The 17,596-nt window shown below is 42.1% G+C and overlaps 1 protein-coding gene across 1 annotated transcript in view; it reads right to left on the bottom strand.

The window, feature by feature from the left end:
- LOC129854377 (myosin-binding protein C, cardiac-type-like) overlaps positions 1 to 14,716 on the bottom strand; it is a 37,571-nt gene extending 22,855 nt beyond the window's left edge. The window contains exons 1-13 of the mRNA XM_055921340.1: positions 14,575 to 14,716; positions 9,583 to 9,903; positions 7,396 to 7,569; positions 7,013 to 7,090; positions 6,685 to 6,833; positions 6,362 to 6,479; positions 6,127 to 6,175; positions 4,174 to 4,233; positions 4,041 to 4,043; positions 2,883 to 2,912; positions 2,436 to 2,605; positions 447 to 579; positions 222 to 224 (exon numbers count right to left, since the gene is read on the bottom strand). Coding sequence (XP_055777315.1) covers positions 222 to 224; positions 447 to 579; positions 2,436 to 2,605; positions 2,883 to 2,912; positions 4,041 to 4,043; positions 4,174 to 4,233; positions 6,127 to 6,175; positions 6,362 to 6,479; positions 6,685 to 6,833; positions 7,013 to 7,090; positions 7,396 to 7,569; positions 9,583 to 9,903; positions 14,575 to 14,599 — 1,313 coding nt within the window. The 5' untranslated portion in view covers positions 14,600 to 14,716. The remainder of the gene's footprint in view (positions 1 to 221; positions 225 to 446; positions 580 to 2,435; positions 2,606 to 2,882; positions 2,913 to 4,040; positions 4,044 to 4,173; positions 4,234 to 6,126; positions 6,176 to 6,361; positions 6,480 to 6,684; positions 6,834 to 7,012; positions 7,091 to 7,395; positions 7,570 to 9,582; positions 9,904 to 14,574) is intronic.
- Positions 14,717 to 17,596: the final 2,880 nt, after the last annotated feature.

The raw sequence follows: 17,596 nt of genomic DNA, 5'->3' as shown, positions 1-17,596 counted from the left end.
ATTATATAGATGGTTGGTAAATTGGTTGATAGCATAACAGTTTTACATCAGTCATCATCATGTTTTTAGATTAGACAGCAGTGTGGAGACCCCAAAAAGCTTCCATATTTACAATGGTTGACAAAGTCGTATTCCTGTGTAGCTTATTTCAGCCCTTTGCTACTGTTGGTACCTAGCAAAACAATCTCAGATGTGCTGCTTGACATGTTGGAAGTACTTACTTGCTGTTCATGAAAGGTCAACAAGGTCAGCACAGTCCATCCATGTGTTGTGGGGGGAAGGAAGAGAAACGTTAGCATGGCATATACAGCAATCCGAGAGATAGATAATTGTATTGTTGAGTTGCTGAATAAGCATGTGTTGTACACACATTTGTAAGAGATGGTACATCAGTAATTAATTCTAATTGAATGCAAGCTCAGAAAACCCTTTCCACTGATGGCTACCTTCCAGTTGATTGAATCTCTTGCCCATTCTTCAACCATTTTACATCTACGTCTTCATTGGCCACATCAATGCATAGTTTCATTTTATGCCCTTTTTCTACCTGGTAGGCAGGGTCCAGCTTCTTTAGGAAAACTGGAGTTTGGAGACACAGACACATGACACATGACACACATGACACATGACACACAGACACAGACACATTGTCCGGTCCTCTGGCAGTCTCTATGGGGGTAACACAGGGTTAAATTCTCAGGCCGACTCTTTTCTCTGTATATATCAATGATGTTGCTCTTGCTGCGGGCGATTCCCTGATCCACCTCTACGCAGACGACACCATTCAGTATACTTCTGGCCCTTCCTTGGACACTGTGCTATCTAACCTCCAAACGAGCTTCAATGCCATACAACACTCCTTCCGTGGCCTCCAACTGCTTTTAAACGCTAGTAAAACCAAATGCATGCTTTTCAACCGTTCGCTGCCTGCACCCGCCCGCCCGTCTAGCATCACCACCCTGGACGGTTCTGACCTAGAATATGTGGACATCTATAAATACCTAGGTGTCTGGCTAGACTGTAAACTCTTCTTCCATACTCATATTAAACATCTCCAATCCAAAATCAAATCAAGAATCGGCTTTCTATTTCGCAGCAAAGCCTCCTTCACTCACGTCGCCAAACTTACCCTAGTAAAACTGACTATCCTACCGATCCTCGACTTCGGCGATGTCATCTACAAAATAGCTTCCAATACTCTACTCAGCAAACTAGATGCAGTTTATCATAGTGCCATCCGTTTTGTTACTAAAACACCTTATACCACCCACCACTGCGACCTGTATGCTCTAGTCGGCTGGCCCTCGCTACATATTCGTCGCCAGACCCACTGACTCCAGGTCATCTATAAATCCATGCTAGGTAAAGCTCCGCCTTATCTCAGTTCACTGGTCACGATAACAACACCCACCCGTAGTACGCGCTCCAGCAGGTATATCTCACTGATCATCCCAAAAGCCAACACCTCATTTGGCCGCCTTTCCTTCCAGTTCTCTGCTGCCTGTGACTGGAACGAATTGCAAAAATCGCTGAAGTTGGAGACTTTTATTTCCCTCACCAACTTTAAACATCTGCTATCTGAGCAGCTAGCCGATCGCTGCAGCTGTACATAGTCCATCTGTAAACAGCCCACCCAATTTACCTACCTCATCCCCTTACTGTTTTTATTTATTCACTTTTCTGCTCTTTTGCACACCAGTATCTCTACTTGCACATGATCATCTGATGATTTATCACTCAAGTGTTAATCTGCTAAATTGTAATTATTCGCTCCTATGGCCTATTTATTGCCTACCTCCTCATGCCTTTTGCACACAATGTATATAGACTCATTCCCCCCCCTACTGTATTATTGACTTGTTTATTGTTTACTCCATGTGTAACTCTGTGTTGTTGTCTGTTCACACTGCTATGCTTTATCTTGGCCAGGTCGCAGTTGTAAATGAGAACTTGTTCTCAACTAGCCTACCTGGTTAAATAAAGGTGAAATAAAAAAAATAAAAAAAATGGAGAGCAATTACTTTTCCTATAGTTAACAATACTTATCTGCAGAGCACAGGAGGTTGGTGGCAATTTAATTGGGGAGGACGGGCTTGTGGTAATGGCTGGAGCGGAGTAAGTGTAATGGTATCAACTACATCAAACACATAGCTTCCATGCTTGATGCCATTCAATTCACTCCGTTCTGGCCATTATTATGGGCCGTCCTCCCCTCAGCAGCCTCCTGTGCTGCAGAGGTAACAATTAGCTGTAAATACAGATATAGTAGCTAGCTTCTACAATGGAGGCTTGACTGAAGGCATGGAGGGATGACTGAAGGGATGAGTACCTAAATGGGTATTTGCGGTGTCCATTTTAGGTCGGGTTCAGTCTCAGGATGCATAATGTATTAGCTGAAGGATAAGTGTTGGTTTCACAAAGATAGAGATACCAACCTTCACTCTTCTTTTCCTCCTTCTTCATCTTCTTCAGCCTCTTCAACATCCCACGCAGGTCTGTGATGCCATACTGGAAGGCAATCTTCTCATACTCACTGGCTGGAGCCTTCTGGAGGATTTCCCATACATCCTCATCAGGCTCACTTTTGACCTGGGACTTAGAGGCACTGGCGCAGAAAGATGACACAAGGGGACAAGGTAAGACACTGTCTGAAGCCACACTTAGCATTATCATTAGGGTACATTACTGACCATGCACAGTAACAGTTAGGTCTACTCATGCTCAATAGGCCTACGTATACATTTTCTTCATTATAATTTTTTTTCAATTTTCCATTACAATTTTATAAGTCAAATGTGCATTCAGGTTTCACTCAAACTCATTGCAGTCTTCACATAACAATCAGATAGCATATTATTACATCGACAACAATTGTTTCTTACCGATGACCTGGTGAACCTTTAAAACAACTGCTGCACTCATTCCGAAGCAGAACCCAAGCGACATGCATGACAAGACAAACCAAACAGATTAATACACGCATCAAATATACATTGCAGTACCCAAAATCGAATTATAGCACCCTAGAACCCACCCATGAAGACCACAAACAAGCGCAACAACTACAACAAATATAATTTCTGCTGCAATGGTCTGCAGACATGCAGAAAAGTGCCATAGCTATTGTAAAACATTGAAAATAAATTCTGATTAATCTGAATTATACAGAACATCAAATCAGAATAATTTTTACTGCATTATAAATTTTGAAAAAAACATTCACATAAACAAGAGATCCTAAAACAATGTGTTTGCCAGTATAGGTCAATACATGACATCAAGGTAAATGCCAGGGCATGAAATCCACTACACTAGGAGATGGGTTTGACATTAAGGGATTGAGTGAGATGGAACAATGTCTGTGTGTGATGGGGGCTAAAATAAACCATTAAATAAATAAATAAACCATTAAAACAGGTGGAGTCGTGACTGGATATGGAAGGTAGGTCTTGAGAGTCAGTGATGACTCATTGTGATGATGCAGTGACACTCACAGGGAAGAAACGGGTGTAGACCACAAAGTGTTGTGAAAGCTTCTAGTGCATTCAGATGTGTGCTAAATCTCCTGCACTCTCAGAAAAAAAATTGCTATCTAGAACCTAAAAGGGTCCTTTGGCTGTCCCCATAAGAGAACCCATTTAAGAACCCCATTTGGTTCCAGGGAGAACCCTTTTGGGTTCCATGTATAACCCTTTCCACAGAGGGTTCTACATGGAATCCAAAAGGGTTTTACCTGAACCCAAAAAGGGTTCTCCTATGGGGACAGCCAAAGAACCGTTTTGGAACCTATTTTTTCTAATAGTGTACTGCTCTATGTGTTCTAGCTTGTTTGGTAGAAGTGACAGAGTCTTCTGCAGGGCATGAGGGGTGTGAGTGTGCTCGGCAGAAGTAGTCTGGGACCAGTATGAGATCAGCAGGAGGACTCAAGATGCATTGTGAGTAGGCAGCAAGACTGACCTGAATTCAGGTTAGTGATAAAGTAGCTGGGAAATCATGTCCATAAATCCAATCTGTTGGGTAAACTAGTAGTAGTCACTTACTCTCTGTATAGTGAAATCCAGTGAAGAAACGGAGGGGGGGGGGGGGGGGGGTGACAAAGAGAGATGGACACAATGAGATAACATGCCCAAGAGAAACAAGCTTACTGATTTGGAAAATAATGATGTTACTCACCTTTTCTTCAACAAGGCACTGAAGTCCAACTCTCCTGCTTCCTCGCTTCCATCCATACTGCTGTAGAAATATCAGCGCCAATAACACAATGTCAGTACCCTATCAAAGCAATGTATTCTTACAGTGTAGTTATCATCATCACCATAAGAGATGAGCAGCACCCTTGAAAACAACAGTAAACATGTTGTCCCCCACGAATGATGTTCAGTTAATTACTATAGCTCCTGCCTTGGACGAATCAGTGTAATTTTGTAAATGCCGGATCTCTGTGGCAAGATGTATCATTCACCCACGTTTTTAAAAAATCAGGCCAGTACTGTCTGAGATATCGCGTGTGACTAACGTACGAAGGAACGGACAGAGACAAATCCACAGTCCCCTCCCCGATTTCATAATGGGGGACAATGATAGACAGTAGCAGAAAGGGTCTTGACATTTTTTCAAGGTGGAACACAGGGAGCTGGTAGATATTTTAAGGGGTAAGAAACAAAGAGAACTTTGGTACGCACTGTAAATATAGTATAATATAGATGGATAGAGACAGACAGGCTGTCTTTTCTGGCATGCTTAACCTGTACTAGCGTAACCATGAGAAGCAACAATCTTCCAAACAAAAACAAACCACTCAAAGTGAATGCCAGCACCTGGTCAAAATCCCCATGGAATCTGTATTCCACACTGATCAATGTGATGAGGGATCTCAGGGCGAGGACAGCAGTTTTATACGGGGCTGGAAGTGTTTATCTTTTTCCTCTGATCTCTGAAGTGATCAGGATTAAACGAGGGCCTGGTGGTTTATGTGGTAGAATTACAACACACGGCGGTGACTTCCTCCAGTGATATCTCTCATCCGACAGCCCTGGAGAACCAGTGCCACAGAAAAGCCTGTGTGTCTTAACACATCCTGGCACTTTCAATACCATCAAACCAGGGGCAAGACCAAAACTCACTACGTCGGCTCAATGTTTGTGCAGCTGGCTCCGCTGTTTTGATAAGACCCAGAGGTAGATCAGAGAGAGAGTTTGAGTGACATATAAAGTTGGTGTGCTGTTAAGCTGCTTGTTAGCCCAGCCTATTGTACTCTCTCACCTCCAAACCAGAAGCTGGTTCTGTCAAAGTCGACACAATGACAGTGTTCAAGCTGTCAAGCTAAAGGATGACCCAGTGGATTTAACATCTAAGGCGGTCTCTTTATAAGATGAGTTAGGTCAAACCCTGTCTCTTTCACACCAAGGCTGTCTTCTCAAATTCCAGCGAGGAAGTTACATATTCCTAGAAACTGGCTCTGTTTGGCCAAAAAGGAAAGCAGAAAAAAAGAGGGACTGAAAACCTTTCCCTGAAGTCCTTTTGGTAATCAGAGGCTCCAGTGTTTGGATATGAACCCCCAATGTTGCAGCAAACACCCCCCCCGCCACTACCTTCCTGATGGTCCACTTCTCTTCTTAGCAGCTCCACTTCTGACAAGTTGGCATTGCCAGATAGTTATTTCTCTCACATATCCAAAGGACTGTATAGATACTATTACACCCCATTTACTTATTGTGTATTTGCACATACTGTATACAAAAAAAGAGAAGCATTTAAATAACCGTCCAACAATATGCACAGACTGCTAGTTTGGGGCTGTCGAAAAATGCTTTTGTTAATACAATTGTACAAAGTTAATTTGTGTTGTTTTGTTGATACAGCTTGCTAAATAACAACTTGATATACTTTTAACTTTCGCACACGCACACACACACACACCAGTAGAGGCTGCTGAGGGGAGGATGGCTCATAATAATGGCTGGAACAGAGAGAATGGAATGGCATCAAACCATGTGTTTGATGTATTTGATACCATTCCATTTATTCCACTCCAGCCATTCCCTTGAGCCTGTTCTCCCCAGTTAAGGTGCCACCAACCTCTTGTGACACACACACACACAGAAAGAAAGAAATGTTTGAGCTTACGTGCGCCTGAAAGCTGCCCTGATGTCAAACCCCTCCACAGCCCGGGCCTCTGAAACATGATAGAATAATCACTTATCTCTTCTCTATCATTGATTTTTATACCACAGGTACTATAAAAAAAGAACTGAAATTTACTGTATGCTTTAGCAAGGAAAGGCACTAAGGAGAAAATAAGAACAATTGTAATTTCTGTTAATCTGCCCCTAGGGATTGTACTGTGTGTGAGGGCACCCACCATGCACAGTTAGGTCAAAGTTGCAGCTGTCGAACTTGTCCCGGGATGACACCTCACACCTGTAAGCTCCAGCGAAGCTGGGCTTGGCTGCAATGATCTGCATCTCAAAGGTGTAGACCTGAAATCAAAGGCCAAAAAATTCCTGGTAATAATAATGTCAGCCAAAACCATAAAACCTCTGAAGTCTTTTGCAAGGTGATCTCTAGGACTTTCCTGAACAACTTTTAACAGCTCATTGCAGTGTCCAACCTATCATGATGTTCAGAACTGTACATTTTTGACAACAGTATGTAGCATGCCCATGGATGGGAAAAAAGTCTAACCTTAGAGTTACGATCATAAAGCTCCTTGAGCTGCAGGTTCTTTCCAGACTTGCTAGCCAGGTCCATCCACTTCCCCTTAAACCACTTGATGGTGGGCTTCTTCAGCAGTGAAGCAGCATTCACTTTAGCCACAAAATGTATGTTCTCACCTGGACACAACAGTAGGGAAACATGCCTTGACATGGCCATAACATCTTTATGAATGGCTTGCATGAATGGTTATGATCTCTGGGGTACTGTTCCCTAATGTTACCATGTCTGGTGTCTAACTAAGTCGCTCTGGAGGAGAGAGTCTGCTAAATGACTAAAATGTAATGGTGTCACTCACCCACAGCGACCTCCCCACTCTGGGGTTTCTCTGTAAACAGGCCTGTGAGGTCTGTCTTCGTGTCAGGGGCTTGACTTTCTGGGAAAGGAACAGGAAAATGTTAAACAGAACAGAGCTAGGGAGAAGCTGGGAGAAAGTAAACTACCGAGGATTGTTAAACCATCTGTTTTCTTGTGTTTTTTTTCTTCACAGAAGCTCTGTGGAAGGTTGTGAGGCTAATACACAGCTAAATTGTGATACTGGCAAGCGCAGTGCACAATTCTTTCAGTGAAGTATATTACAATGTATCCGTTTCCATGCATTGTGACCCTACAACATCACCACAAGCGTGTATCCAGTAGCTCAAAGGATCGGTGGAAACAATCTGTAAACATTGGTCTAACCATCAAATCCTGGAGTGTCATGTGCCTGTATATTGGCACCTGGCTGAGGTGCTGCTGGTGTAGTGTCCGCTGCTGCAGGGGTCTCTGCTGGGGTTGGGGCCTCCACTGGAGCTTCAGTGTATGTAGCAGCTGGATCTGAAGCTGCTGGGTCCCCTGCTCCACCCTGGGCTTCCTCTGGTAACAAAGAGTTAACAATGAGAGACTCATAGAACTGAATGTTTCTCTAGTTAGTAGACTAAGTGTACCTTGGACTGTAGGCCATATACACTGAGTCTACAAAACATTAGGAACACCTTCCTAATATTGAGTTGCACACCCCCCCAGGCCCATGTTGACTCCAATGCTTCCCACAGTTGTGACAAGTTGGCTGAATGTTCTTTGGTGGTGGACCAAAGAAAAACTCAGATAATACTTTAATTCCCTTTTGACCAACATTTTAATTGCATAGACAATCCGTGGAAATCCACAATATCAAAAGTGTCACACAAGCAGGAAGATGGCATGCTTGGGGGGGGGGGGGGGGGGGCGTTCATGCAGGAACTAATGAGATGATTAAGGAGGGGCATCATGCAGGAACCAATGGGATGCTCGAGGGGTCACATTTTGTGGCGAAACTTAGCCTATGCGCATGCTCTCTCTTAACTCCTAAAATGTCTTAACATTTGAGAGTGCTTTGTTTCCGTAGGCCTATTGCTTGATGTTGTTTTCTCAAATTGATCAACATGTTTGTTAAATCAGTGTTACATATGAACGTACAGTAATCGCTAGGTTGACAAAATGTCATTCCCTTACCGTTTTTTTGCAGCATTGTACACATTTTTATTCATGTTTGGTAGGCCTACAATATGTTGTTGCATTTCATTGACTATTTCTTCTCCTCTGAGTGGGCACAATGTTTATAATGCACATGGACATTTGCCAGACTCACAAGGCAAGAGATTTCCATAAAAATTGTTTGTTTGCTGTTTGTCCATGGCACTCCCCATCTGTTTCAAATGTGCAGTAGTCATTGAGAGAGTGTTGAATTTGGTCAACAAAAAATGGGATTGCTCATTTGCTACGTGAGGCTTATTTGATTGAATAGAAGTTCCCGTAATGATTAGGTTGTTACGAATGCACTGATATAATGCACGTGGCATTTCGGCAACTTTGAAAAAACCCACTTTATATCAGAGTTGTACCTGTTGTCATAGAGATAGATAGAGGACTCATCATGGATATAACCCGTTTTAACATGGACATTGCCATTGAGGATTCCACCATTTTAAAGTAGTCAACTGGGTGGGAATTCCTATTAGTTGGGAGCAATCAGCCAATGAAGCAGAAGATAATTGCTTACTTTAAAATGGAGACAGCCTCAATGGCGCTGCCCAGGTAGTCACAGATGCTATAATGGCACAGATATACAGTATATCTCTATAGCCTGTTGTTCACACAAGTATCTTCCCTCTCATCAGCTAGAATGGTCCCACCTGATCTCACCTCTTCCTGCCTGCCTGCCTGCCTTCCATCTTTAAAGGACATGTATTTCCATTGTTGGAGCGGTCAATCGACTATCTTGTCAATATAATAGACAATCTTTTGGTAGATGGCTCTGAGTGGGCCTATCTGTAATGTATTTGTGCGCGGGCGCTTTCTAATTGTTGTAGATGGCCTTCCTGGGCAGACACAAGGCCATGTGCTATCTCCTGTCAGATGCCTCTTGTGACTATCTATCCTGAGCACTTGCTGCTGTGGTTACTCATGAGGAAACAATCTGTTTGCGTCAGGCCAGGGTGAAGGTCATCAGGGAGGGTTTGATGTGAATCACAGCAGCACTGGACAGGCTGGAGCTGCTCCAAGTCTGAGCTCTCCACAGCCACTCTCTCTCTCTGACCCCAGGCATTTTATCAAACCACACACAGTTCCTACTGCCAGGCTGAAGGGTACATGTTGCTGTGTGATCAACTATGTAGGTAATGTTACAGTACACACTGTGCTCTGTGCTTGATGAAATGAAACATACTGAATGATTGTCTAAAACAGACTGTGATTGAGGTGATAACAACCAGCAGTGCAGTAAACAGTACTCAGTGTTCAACAAACATGTTAATGGTGTTTGGTGGCCTCTGTGCTCGGTGCTCCTCACACTGTGCTCATAGGTGAGTATGGCTCTGGACACAGGTCTACAGCCTCATAGACTCCCACCTTTCTTCTCCTTCACTTTCTCCTTCAATTCCAATTTGACTTCCTCCATGACTTCTTTCTCCTTCACCTTTAGGTCAAACTTGACTTTTGACCCTCCGGCAATCACTGCATAGGCAGTGCCGTCCTCCTTGGTGACTTCTTGGATGGTAAGTGAGTGCTTGTTTCCATCAGCCTTGATCACATACTTGTCGTCCGAGACGAGGTCCTTTGTGTTGCACTGCCATCTCACCTTCGCATCAGGCTTCTCTGTCTCGGTCTCAAAAACCACTGTTGCCCCTTCCTCTGCCACCTGAGTCTTTGGTTTCTTGGCAAATGCTGAGACTGGAGAGGGAAGGATGGGTCAGAATGAAATTATTCCCTTTAAGATGCCCAGTTTGTCATGGATTTTTGCAGTAAATTGTGATGTAAAACCTTTGAAGTGCACTATGATGATACACCATAGTAGTTCTATTATCAAAATGGAAGCACTTCAGAAAAATTACAAATAAGGTTATACAGTGCATTCAGAAAGTATTCAGACCCCTTTCCTTTTTCCACATTTTGTTACGTTACAGCCTTATTCTAAAATGGAATCAATAAACTGTTTCCCTCATCAATCTACACACAATACCCCATAATGACAAAGCAAAAACAGGTTTTTCGAAATGTTTGCAAATTTATACAAAATAATAATAACTGGAATACCTTATTTACATAAGGATTCAGACCTTTGCTATGAGACTTGAAATTGAGCTCAGGTGCATCCTGTTTCCATTGATCATCCTTGAGATGTTTCTACAACTTGACTGGAGTCCACCTGTGGCAAATTTAACTGATTGGGCATTGTTTGGAAAGGCACACACCTGTCTATATAAGGTCCCACAGTTGACCGCACATGTCAGAACAAAAACCAAGCCATGAGGTCGAAGGAATTGTCTGTAGAGCTCCGAGACAGGATTGTGTCAAGGCACAGATCTGGGGTAGGATACCAAAACATTTCTGCAGCATTAAAGGTCCCCAAGAACACAGTGGCCTCTATCATTCTTAAATGGAAGAAGTTTGGAACTCCCAAGACTCTTCTTAGAGCTGGCCGCCTGTCCAAACTGAGCAATTGGGGGAGAAGGGCTTTGGTCAGGGAGGTGGCCAAGAACCCGATGTTCACTCTGACAGAGCTCCAGAGTTCCTCTGTGGAGATGGAAGAACCTTCCAGAAGGACAACCATCTCTGCAGCAATCCACTAATCAGGCCTTTATAGTAGAGTGGCCAGACGGAAGGCATTCCTCAGTAAAAGGCACATGACAACCCGTTTGGAGTTTGCCAAAAGGCACCTAAAGGACTCTTAGACCATGAGAAACAAAATTATCTGGTCTGATGAAACCAAGATTGAACTCTTTGGCCTGAATGGCAACGATCACATCTGAAAGAAACCTGGCACCATCCCTACGGTGAAGCATGGAGGTGGCAGCATCATGCTGTGGGGATGTTTTTCAGCAGCAGGGACTAGGAGACTAGTCAGGATCGAGTGACAGATGAACGGAGTAAAGTACAGAGAGATCCTTGATGAAAACCAGGTCCAGAGCACTCAGGACCGACTGGGGCAAAGATTAACCTTGTAACAGGAAAACAACCCTAAGCACACAGCCAAGAAAACGTAGGAGTGGCTTCAGGACAAGTCTCTGAATGTCCTTGAGTGGCCCAGCCAGAGCCCAGACTTGAACCCGATCGAACATGTCTGGAGAGACCTGAAAATAGCTGTGCAGTGACGCTCCCCATCCAACCTGACAGAGCTTGAGAGGATCTGCAGAGATGAATGGAAGTAACTTCCCAAATGCAAGCTTGTAGCATCCTTACCCAAGAAGACTCAAGGCTGTAATCACTGCCACAGTGCTTCAACAAAATACTGAGTAAAGGGTCTGAACACTTATGAAAAGGTGATATTTACGGTTTTAAATGTTTATACATTTGCAAAAAAATCAAAAAAACTGTTTTTGTGTCGATTGATGAGGGGCAAAAAAAACAATTTTATCAATTTTACAATAAGACTGTAATGTAACAAAATGTTGAAAAAGTCAAGGGGTCTGAATACTTTCCGAATGCACTGTATATAACCTTAATTGTACCCCTATTTTGAATTCAGTTGAATTAATCAATTGAAATTGATAAATGCTGAAAAGGCTGATCTTATCATTGCAATCATCTGCATTGCAGTGGATTGATATCAGAGCTCTCCAATGTGTTGTTAATGAGAGCTTTTTATTGTCTAATCCATTTCTCCTCTCTGTGAGTTGTATCAGGTGTTTTATTACCCTCTAACCAGAGAATGGTTTCCAATCAGCTCATTACATCACAAATTAAATGACCTCCACATGGAGCAAGACGACCCTATTGGTCTAAATATAGAATGCATTTGTGCCCCACTAATAAATGCACTCAGCAGGCAACCCCAGTGACAGGGGCACAGGTAGCACAGTAGAGGGATTAGTGAGACACTATTTTAGTTGCGCAGCGAGCATAGAAAGAATGTTACCCCTGTTCTGGGCTTCCAAGTGTGCTCCCTTTTTCAGGCTAGTGATGACTGGTATCTCCTCCTTAACCTCAACGGTGTATTTATTGGGCCTATTTATATTACATTTCACTCAAATTCCTCCATATAAAGTAAAGTAAATGAGAAAAAAATATAATATGAGGGTTGAAACATATTTTGAACTAACAATTGTTATTGTAAAAAGAAAAGGAAAAAATAACAAGCGAGCAAAGCAGTTAGCTAGCATTAGGACCAGTAAGTGTTTACCCAATTAACTTATATAGTTCACCTGTATCTTCTAGTTCTTGTTTTATTTCAGTCCAAATGGTTCACCACAAACTATTTCTTCATCAGTTGGGGAATTCAAAACCCCAAAACCCCAAAGTGCAAAGCATCTTTGTATCAGTAGAGAGACTCATTCTACATTTAAAAGACGCTTCAACAAAAAACAGATTTACAGAATAATTATCTGTTGATAGCAGGGTCTTGATGTTAATGCGAAATTACTCAAACAGCCCATGGCTGTTTGGGAGATCTGGAACGCTAGATGTCTTAGCAGACATACTGTATCTGAGTAACGGATACTGGGAGGAGGCTGCATTGTCATCTGATCTGTTGAGTTGCTCTTTCCACAGTGAATGGCAATGCTTTCCGTCTGACCCAAAAAAGTGGAAAGTCATTTGTCTGGTTAGAATCCTGTGAGGCATTTCTGGATCATCTGCACATGATGAGTGATGTTTACACATGGACTCAGTGGTGCATGAAATGATGCACTCAGAATTTTGAACTTACGCTTACATACACTCCCCTATGTATTTATTTGGACAGTGAAGCTAAAAATTTGAGATAAAATGTTTTATATGAGGCGACAGTAAAGAATGTCACATTTTATTTGTGGGTATTTTCATACATATCTGTTTTACCGTTTAGAAATCAACTCACTTTATGTATCTAGTCCCCCCATTTGAAGGTGTCATAAGTATTTGAACAAATTCACTTACCATGTATAACATTTTGTCAAAAGATTAGTATTTGTTCCCATATTCATAGCATGCAATGACTACATATTCATAACATGCATTGACTACACTGTACAAACTTATTGGATGCATTTGCAGTTGGTTTTGGTTGTGTTTCAGATTATGTTGTGCCCAATAGCAATGAATGGTAAATAATGTATTGTTTCATTTTGTAGTCACTTTTATTGTAAATAAGAATCAAATATGTTTCTGAACACTTCTACATTAATGTGGATGCTACCATGATTATGGATAATCATGAATGAATCGTGAATAATGATGAGTGAGAAAGTTACAGATGCACAAAGGTCATGACCCCAAAACATGCTAATCTCTCACCATTTTGGGGGGGGGTATGATAATTATGCCTCAGTAACTTTCTCACTCATCATTAGTCACGATTCATTCATTATTATTTGAAATCAAGTGAATTGGTCCAAATATGACACCTTCAAATGTTTGGACTAGATACATATCATTTATAAACGGTGAAACAGATCATATCTGGGAGACTAGTCAGGATCGAGGGAAAGATGAACAGAGCAAAGTACAGCGAGATCCTTGATGAAAACCTGCTGCAGAGCACTCACAACCTCCGACTGGGGCGAAGGTTAACCTTCTAACAGGAAAACAACCCTAAGCACACAGCCAAGAAAATGTAGGAGTGGCTTCAGGACAAGTCTCTGAATGTCCTTGAGTGGCCCAGCCAGAGCCCGGTCTTGAATCCAATCTAACATCTCTGGAGAGACCTGAAAATTGCTGTGCAGTGACGCTCCCCATTCAACCTGACAGAGCTTGAGAGGATCTGCAGAGAAGAATGGGAGAAACTCCCGAAATACAGGTGTGCCAAGCTTGTAACGTCATACCCAAGAAGACTGGAGGCTGTAATCGCTGAAAAATGTGCTTCAACAAAGTACTGAGTAAAGAGTCTGAATACTTACATAAATGTGATATTTTTTTAAACATCTGAAAATCTTTCTAAAAACCTGTTTTTGCTTTGTAATTATGGGGTATTGTGTGAAGATTGATGAGGAAGGGAAAAACAATTCAATCCATTTTAGAATACGGCTGTAACATAACAAAATTGGAAAAAGTCAAGGGGTCTGAATACTTTCCGAATGCACTGTACACTCCCTTTACAGTTTCAATGGATCAAATAGAGAGAAAACCTGCACAGAAGACATGCATAGCTAATATGAAGCTGAAGAGGCAGGCATTGGCAAAGTTCCCCCTTGTAACAGCAACAACTTTCAAACGTAACCTCTCTGAAATGCAATTGTGAAGACAAGAAACTATGACATGAGATGATCAGTGATCAAAAGTCCCACCAGTCCCATAGGTTGGGAGGGATTTGTTATTACAGAGGGAAAAGGGAGAGGAGGTAAAAAGTCCAGCGACGTCTTTAGATAGCAGCTGGAGATACAGTGATGCTGAAGTAAAATGAGATGGAATCTGATCAGGCACACTTACCTGTTTTTTGGACCGGCTCTGGCATCCTGATTGAATGTGTCTTCCAGAAAGTAACCAACAATAAATTACACGCTCCTTCCTAGCTCACCACTTGCGTTTAATAGTGGGGCTCCTGAGCAACCCCCCTTCACAACAGTACTAACCCACCCTCTTTTGTCACGATGTCTAGACCCAATCCCCTTTCTGTCCGGCAATGAGATAATAGACGTGCACCTCATCCCTCCCTGTCCCTCCACCCCACATTCACACAACCTCCAGACCCCTCTGACCTCCTGCAGACCATATTTCAACCATCTCTTCTCCCAACACCTGAGCTGCATGACAGGCAAAGCGAGTGAGGGAGGGAGGGAATGGGAGGTGGGGGGTTAAATTTAGAACCTGAGTCCAGCGAGGTCTCCTACTCTTTCTAGATTTGTGTCGCTGCCTGGCCTTGTAAAAAGTAGTTGCCGCTTCAGAATACAGCAGACAGGAGTCTAGAGCAATCATTTTATCTGTTGGCAGGAATGTGAGTGCTTTTCCCCTGGTGAACAAGGACTTCCAGGACTTCCAGGAATCCTTAAATGGCAGTATGCACAGCTTTCCATCATCCATCTGGTTAATTTAACATTCATTTTCTGAACAGGCAGCACTGTAAACGGAAAAATATTTTTCCTCATGTTCGTAATGTAACAATACTTTTTCATGTAAAACAAGTATTCCAAATGGCAGTCAATTTTACATCAGAACTTAATTTCCCTAAGAAGTAATACACATATATGTGGGACCTTTACCCTGTCTAAATAAATCCTGTTCTGGTTGAATCATACACTGTTGCCTGACACACTGGAGCTTAGCATCTTATTAGTAGGGGCCTACCGTCTGAAGCCTCGGCTTGGTGGCATAGCGAGAACATGACAGACTGACAGACTGACTGGAGTAAAATATTATGGAGTTTGGAGGCGGGCGAACAACCCCACCTCAGTGAAGTATTTTGGGATAATAAGGCATGTCTGACCCTGATCCTTAACACTACATCCTGATCATTTTATCATTTTTCTTTTTGTGTTTTACCTTGGCCTTGTGTCTGCCCAGTTTTCTCAAGTGTCCCAGCAATTACCGTAAACTACAGTACCAGTCAAAATTTTGGACACACATACTCATTCCAGGATTTTTCTTTATTTTTACTATTTTCTACATTGTAGAATAATAGTGAAGACATCAAAACTATGAAATAACAGTAGTAACCAAAAAAAGTGTTAAACAAAATAGAAATATGTTTTACATTTGAGAGTCTTCTAAGTAGCCACCCTTTGCCTTGACGGCAGCTTTGCACACTCTTGGCATTCTCTCAACCAGCATCATGAGGTAGTCAATTCATTTCAATTAACAAGTGTGCCTTGTTAAAAGTTAAATTGTGTAATTTCTTTCCTTCTTAATGTGTTTGAGCCAATTAGTTGTGTTGTGACAAGGTAGGGGTGTTATACAGATGATAGCCCTATTTGGTAAAAGACCGAGTCCATATTATGGCAAGAACAGCTCAAATAAGCAAAGAGAAATGACAGTCCATCATTACTTTAAGGCATGAAGGTCAGTCAATTCGGAAAATATCAAGAACTTTGAAAGTTTCTTCAAGTGCAGTCACAAAAAACATCAAACGCTATGATGAAACTGGCTCTCATGAGGACCGCCACAGGAAAGGAAGATCCAGAGTTACCTCTGCTGCAGAGGATAAGTTCTTTAGAGTTAACTGCACCTCATATTGCAGCTCAAATAAATGCTTCAGAGTTCAAGTAATAGCCACATCACAAAATCAACTGTTCAGAGGAGACTGCGTGAATCATGGTTGAATTGCTGCAAAGAAACCACTATTTAAGGACACCAAAAATAAGAAGAAACTTGCTTGGGCCAAGAAACACGAGCAAAAGACATTAGACCAGTGGAAATCTGTCCTTTGGTCTGATAAGTCCAAATTTGAGATTTTTGGTTCCAACCGCCATGTCTTTGTGAGACACAGAGTAGGTGAACGGATGATCTCCGCATGTGTGGTTCCCACCGTGAAGCAGGGTGGAGGAGGTGTGATGGTGTGGGGGTGCTTTGCTGGTGACACTGTCAGTGATTTATTTAGAATTCAAGGCACAATTAACCAACATGGCTACCGCAGCATCCTTCAGTGATACGCCATCCCGTCTGGTTTGTGCTTAGTGGGACTATCATTTATTTTCCAACAGGACAATGACCCAAAACACATCAGGCTGTGTAAGGGATATTTGACCAAGAAGGAGATTGATGGAGTGCCGCATCAGATGATCTGGCCTCCTTAATCACCTGACCTCAACCCAATTGAGATGGTTTGGGATGAGTTGGACCGCAGAGTGATGGAAAAGCAGTCAACAAGTGCTCAGCATGTGTGGGAACTCGTTCAAGACTTTTGGAAAATAATTCCAGGTGAAGATGGTTGAGAGAATGCCAAGAGAATGCCAAGAGTGCGCAAAGCCGTCATCAAGGGAAAAGGTGGATACTTTGAAGAATCAAAAATATATTTTGATTTATTCAACTTTATTGGGGTTACTAAATGATTCCATAAGTGTTAATTCATAGTTTCTACAATGTAGGAAATAGTCAAAATAAATAAAAACCCTTGAATGACTAGGTGTTTCCAAACTTTTGACTGGTACTGTATACAGTTGAAGTCGGAAGTTTACATACACCTTAGCCAAATACATTTAAACTCAGTTTTTCCCTATTCCTGACATTTAATCAGAGTAAAAATTCCCTGTCTTAGGTCAGTTAGGATCACCACTTTATTTTAAGAATGTGAAATGTCAGAATAATAGCAGAGAGAATGATTTATTTAAGCTTTTATTTATTTCATCACATTCCCAGTGGGTCAGAAGTTTACATACACTCAATTAGTATTTGGTAGCATTGCCTTTAAATTGTTTAACTTGGGTCAAAAACTTCAGGTAGCCTTCCACCAGCCTTCCACAATAGTTTAGGGGAATTTTGGCCCATTCCTCCTGACAGAGCTGTTGTTACTGAGTCA

This window comes from Salvelinus fontinalis, chromosome 4, assembly GCF_029448725.1.
Source record: "Salvelinus fontinalis isolate EN_2023a chromosome 4, ASM2944872v1, whole genome shotgun sequence".
NCBI lineage: Eukaryota > Metazoa > Chordata > Actinopteri > Salmoniformes > Salmonidae > Salvelinus > Salvelinus fontinalis.
This window is presented reverse-complemented; position numbering and strand designations above follow the sequence as displayed.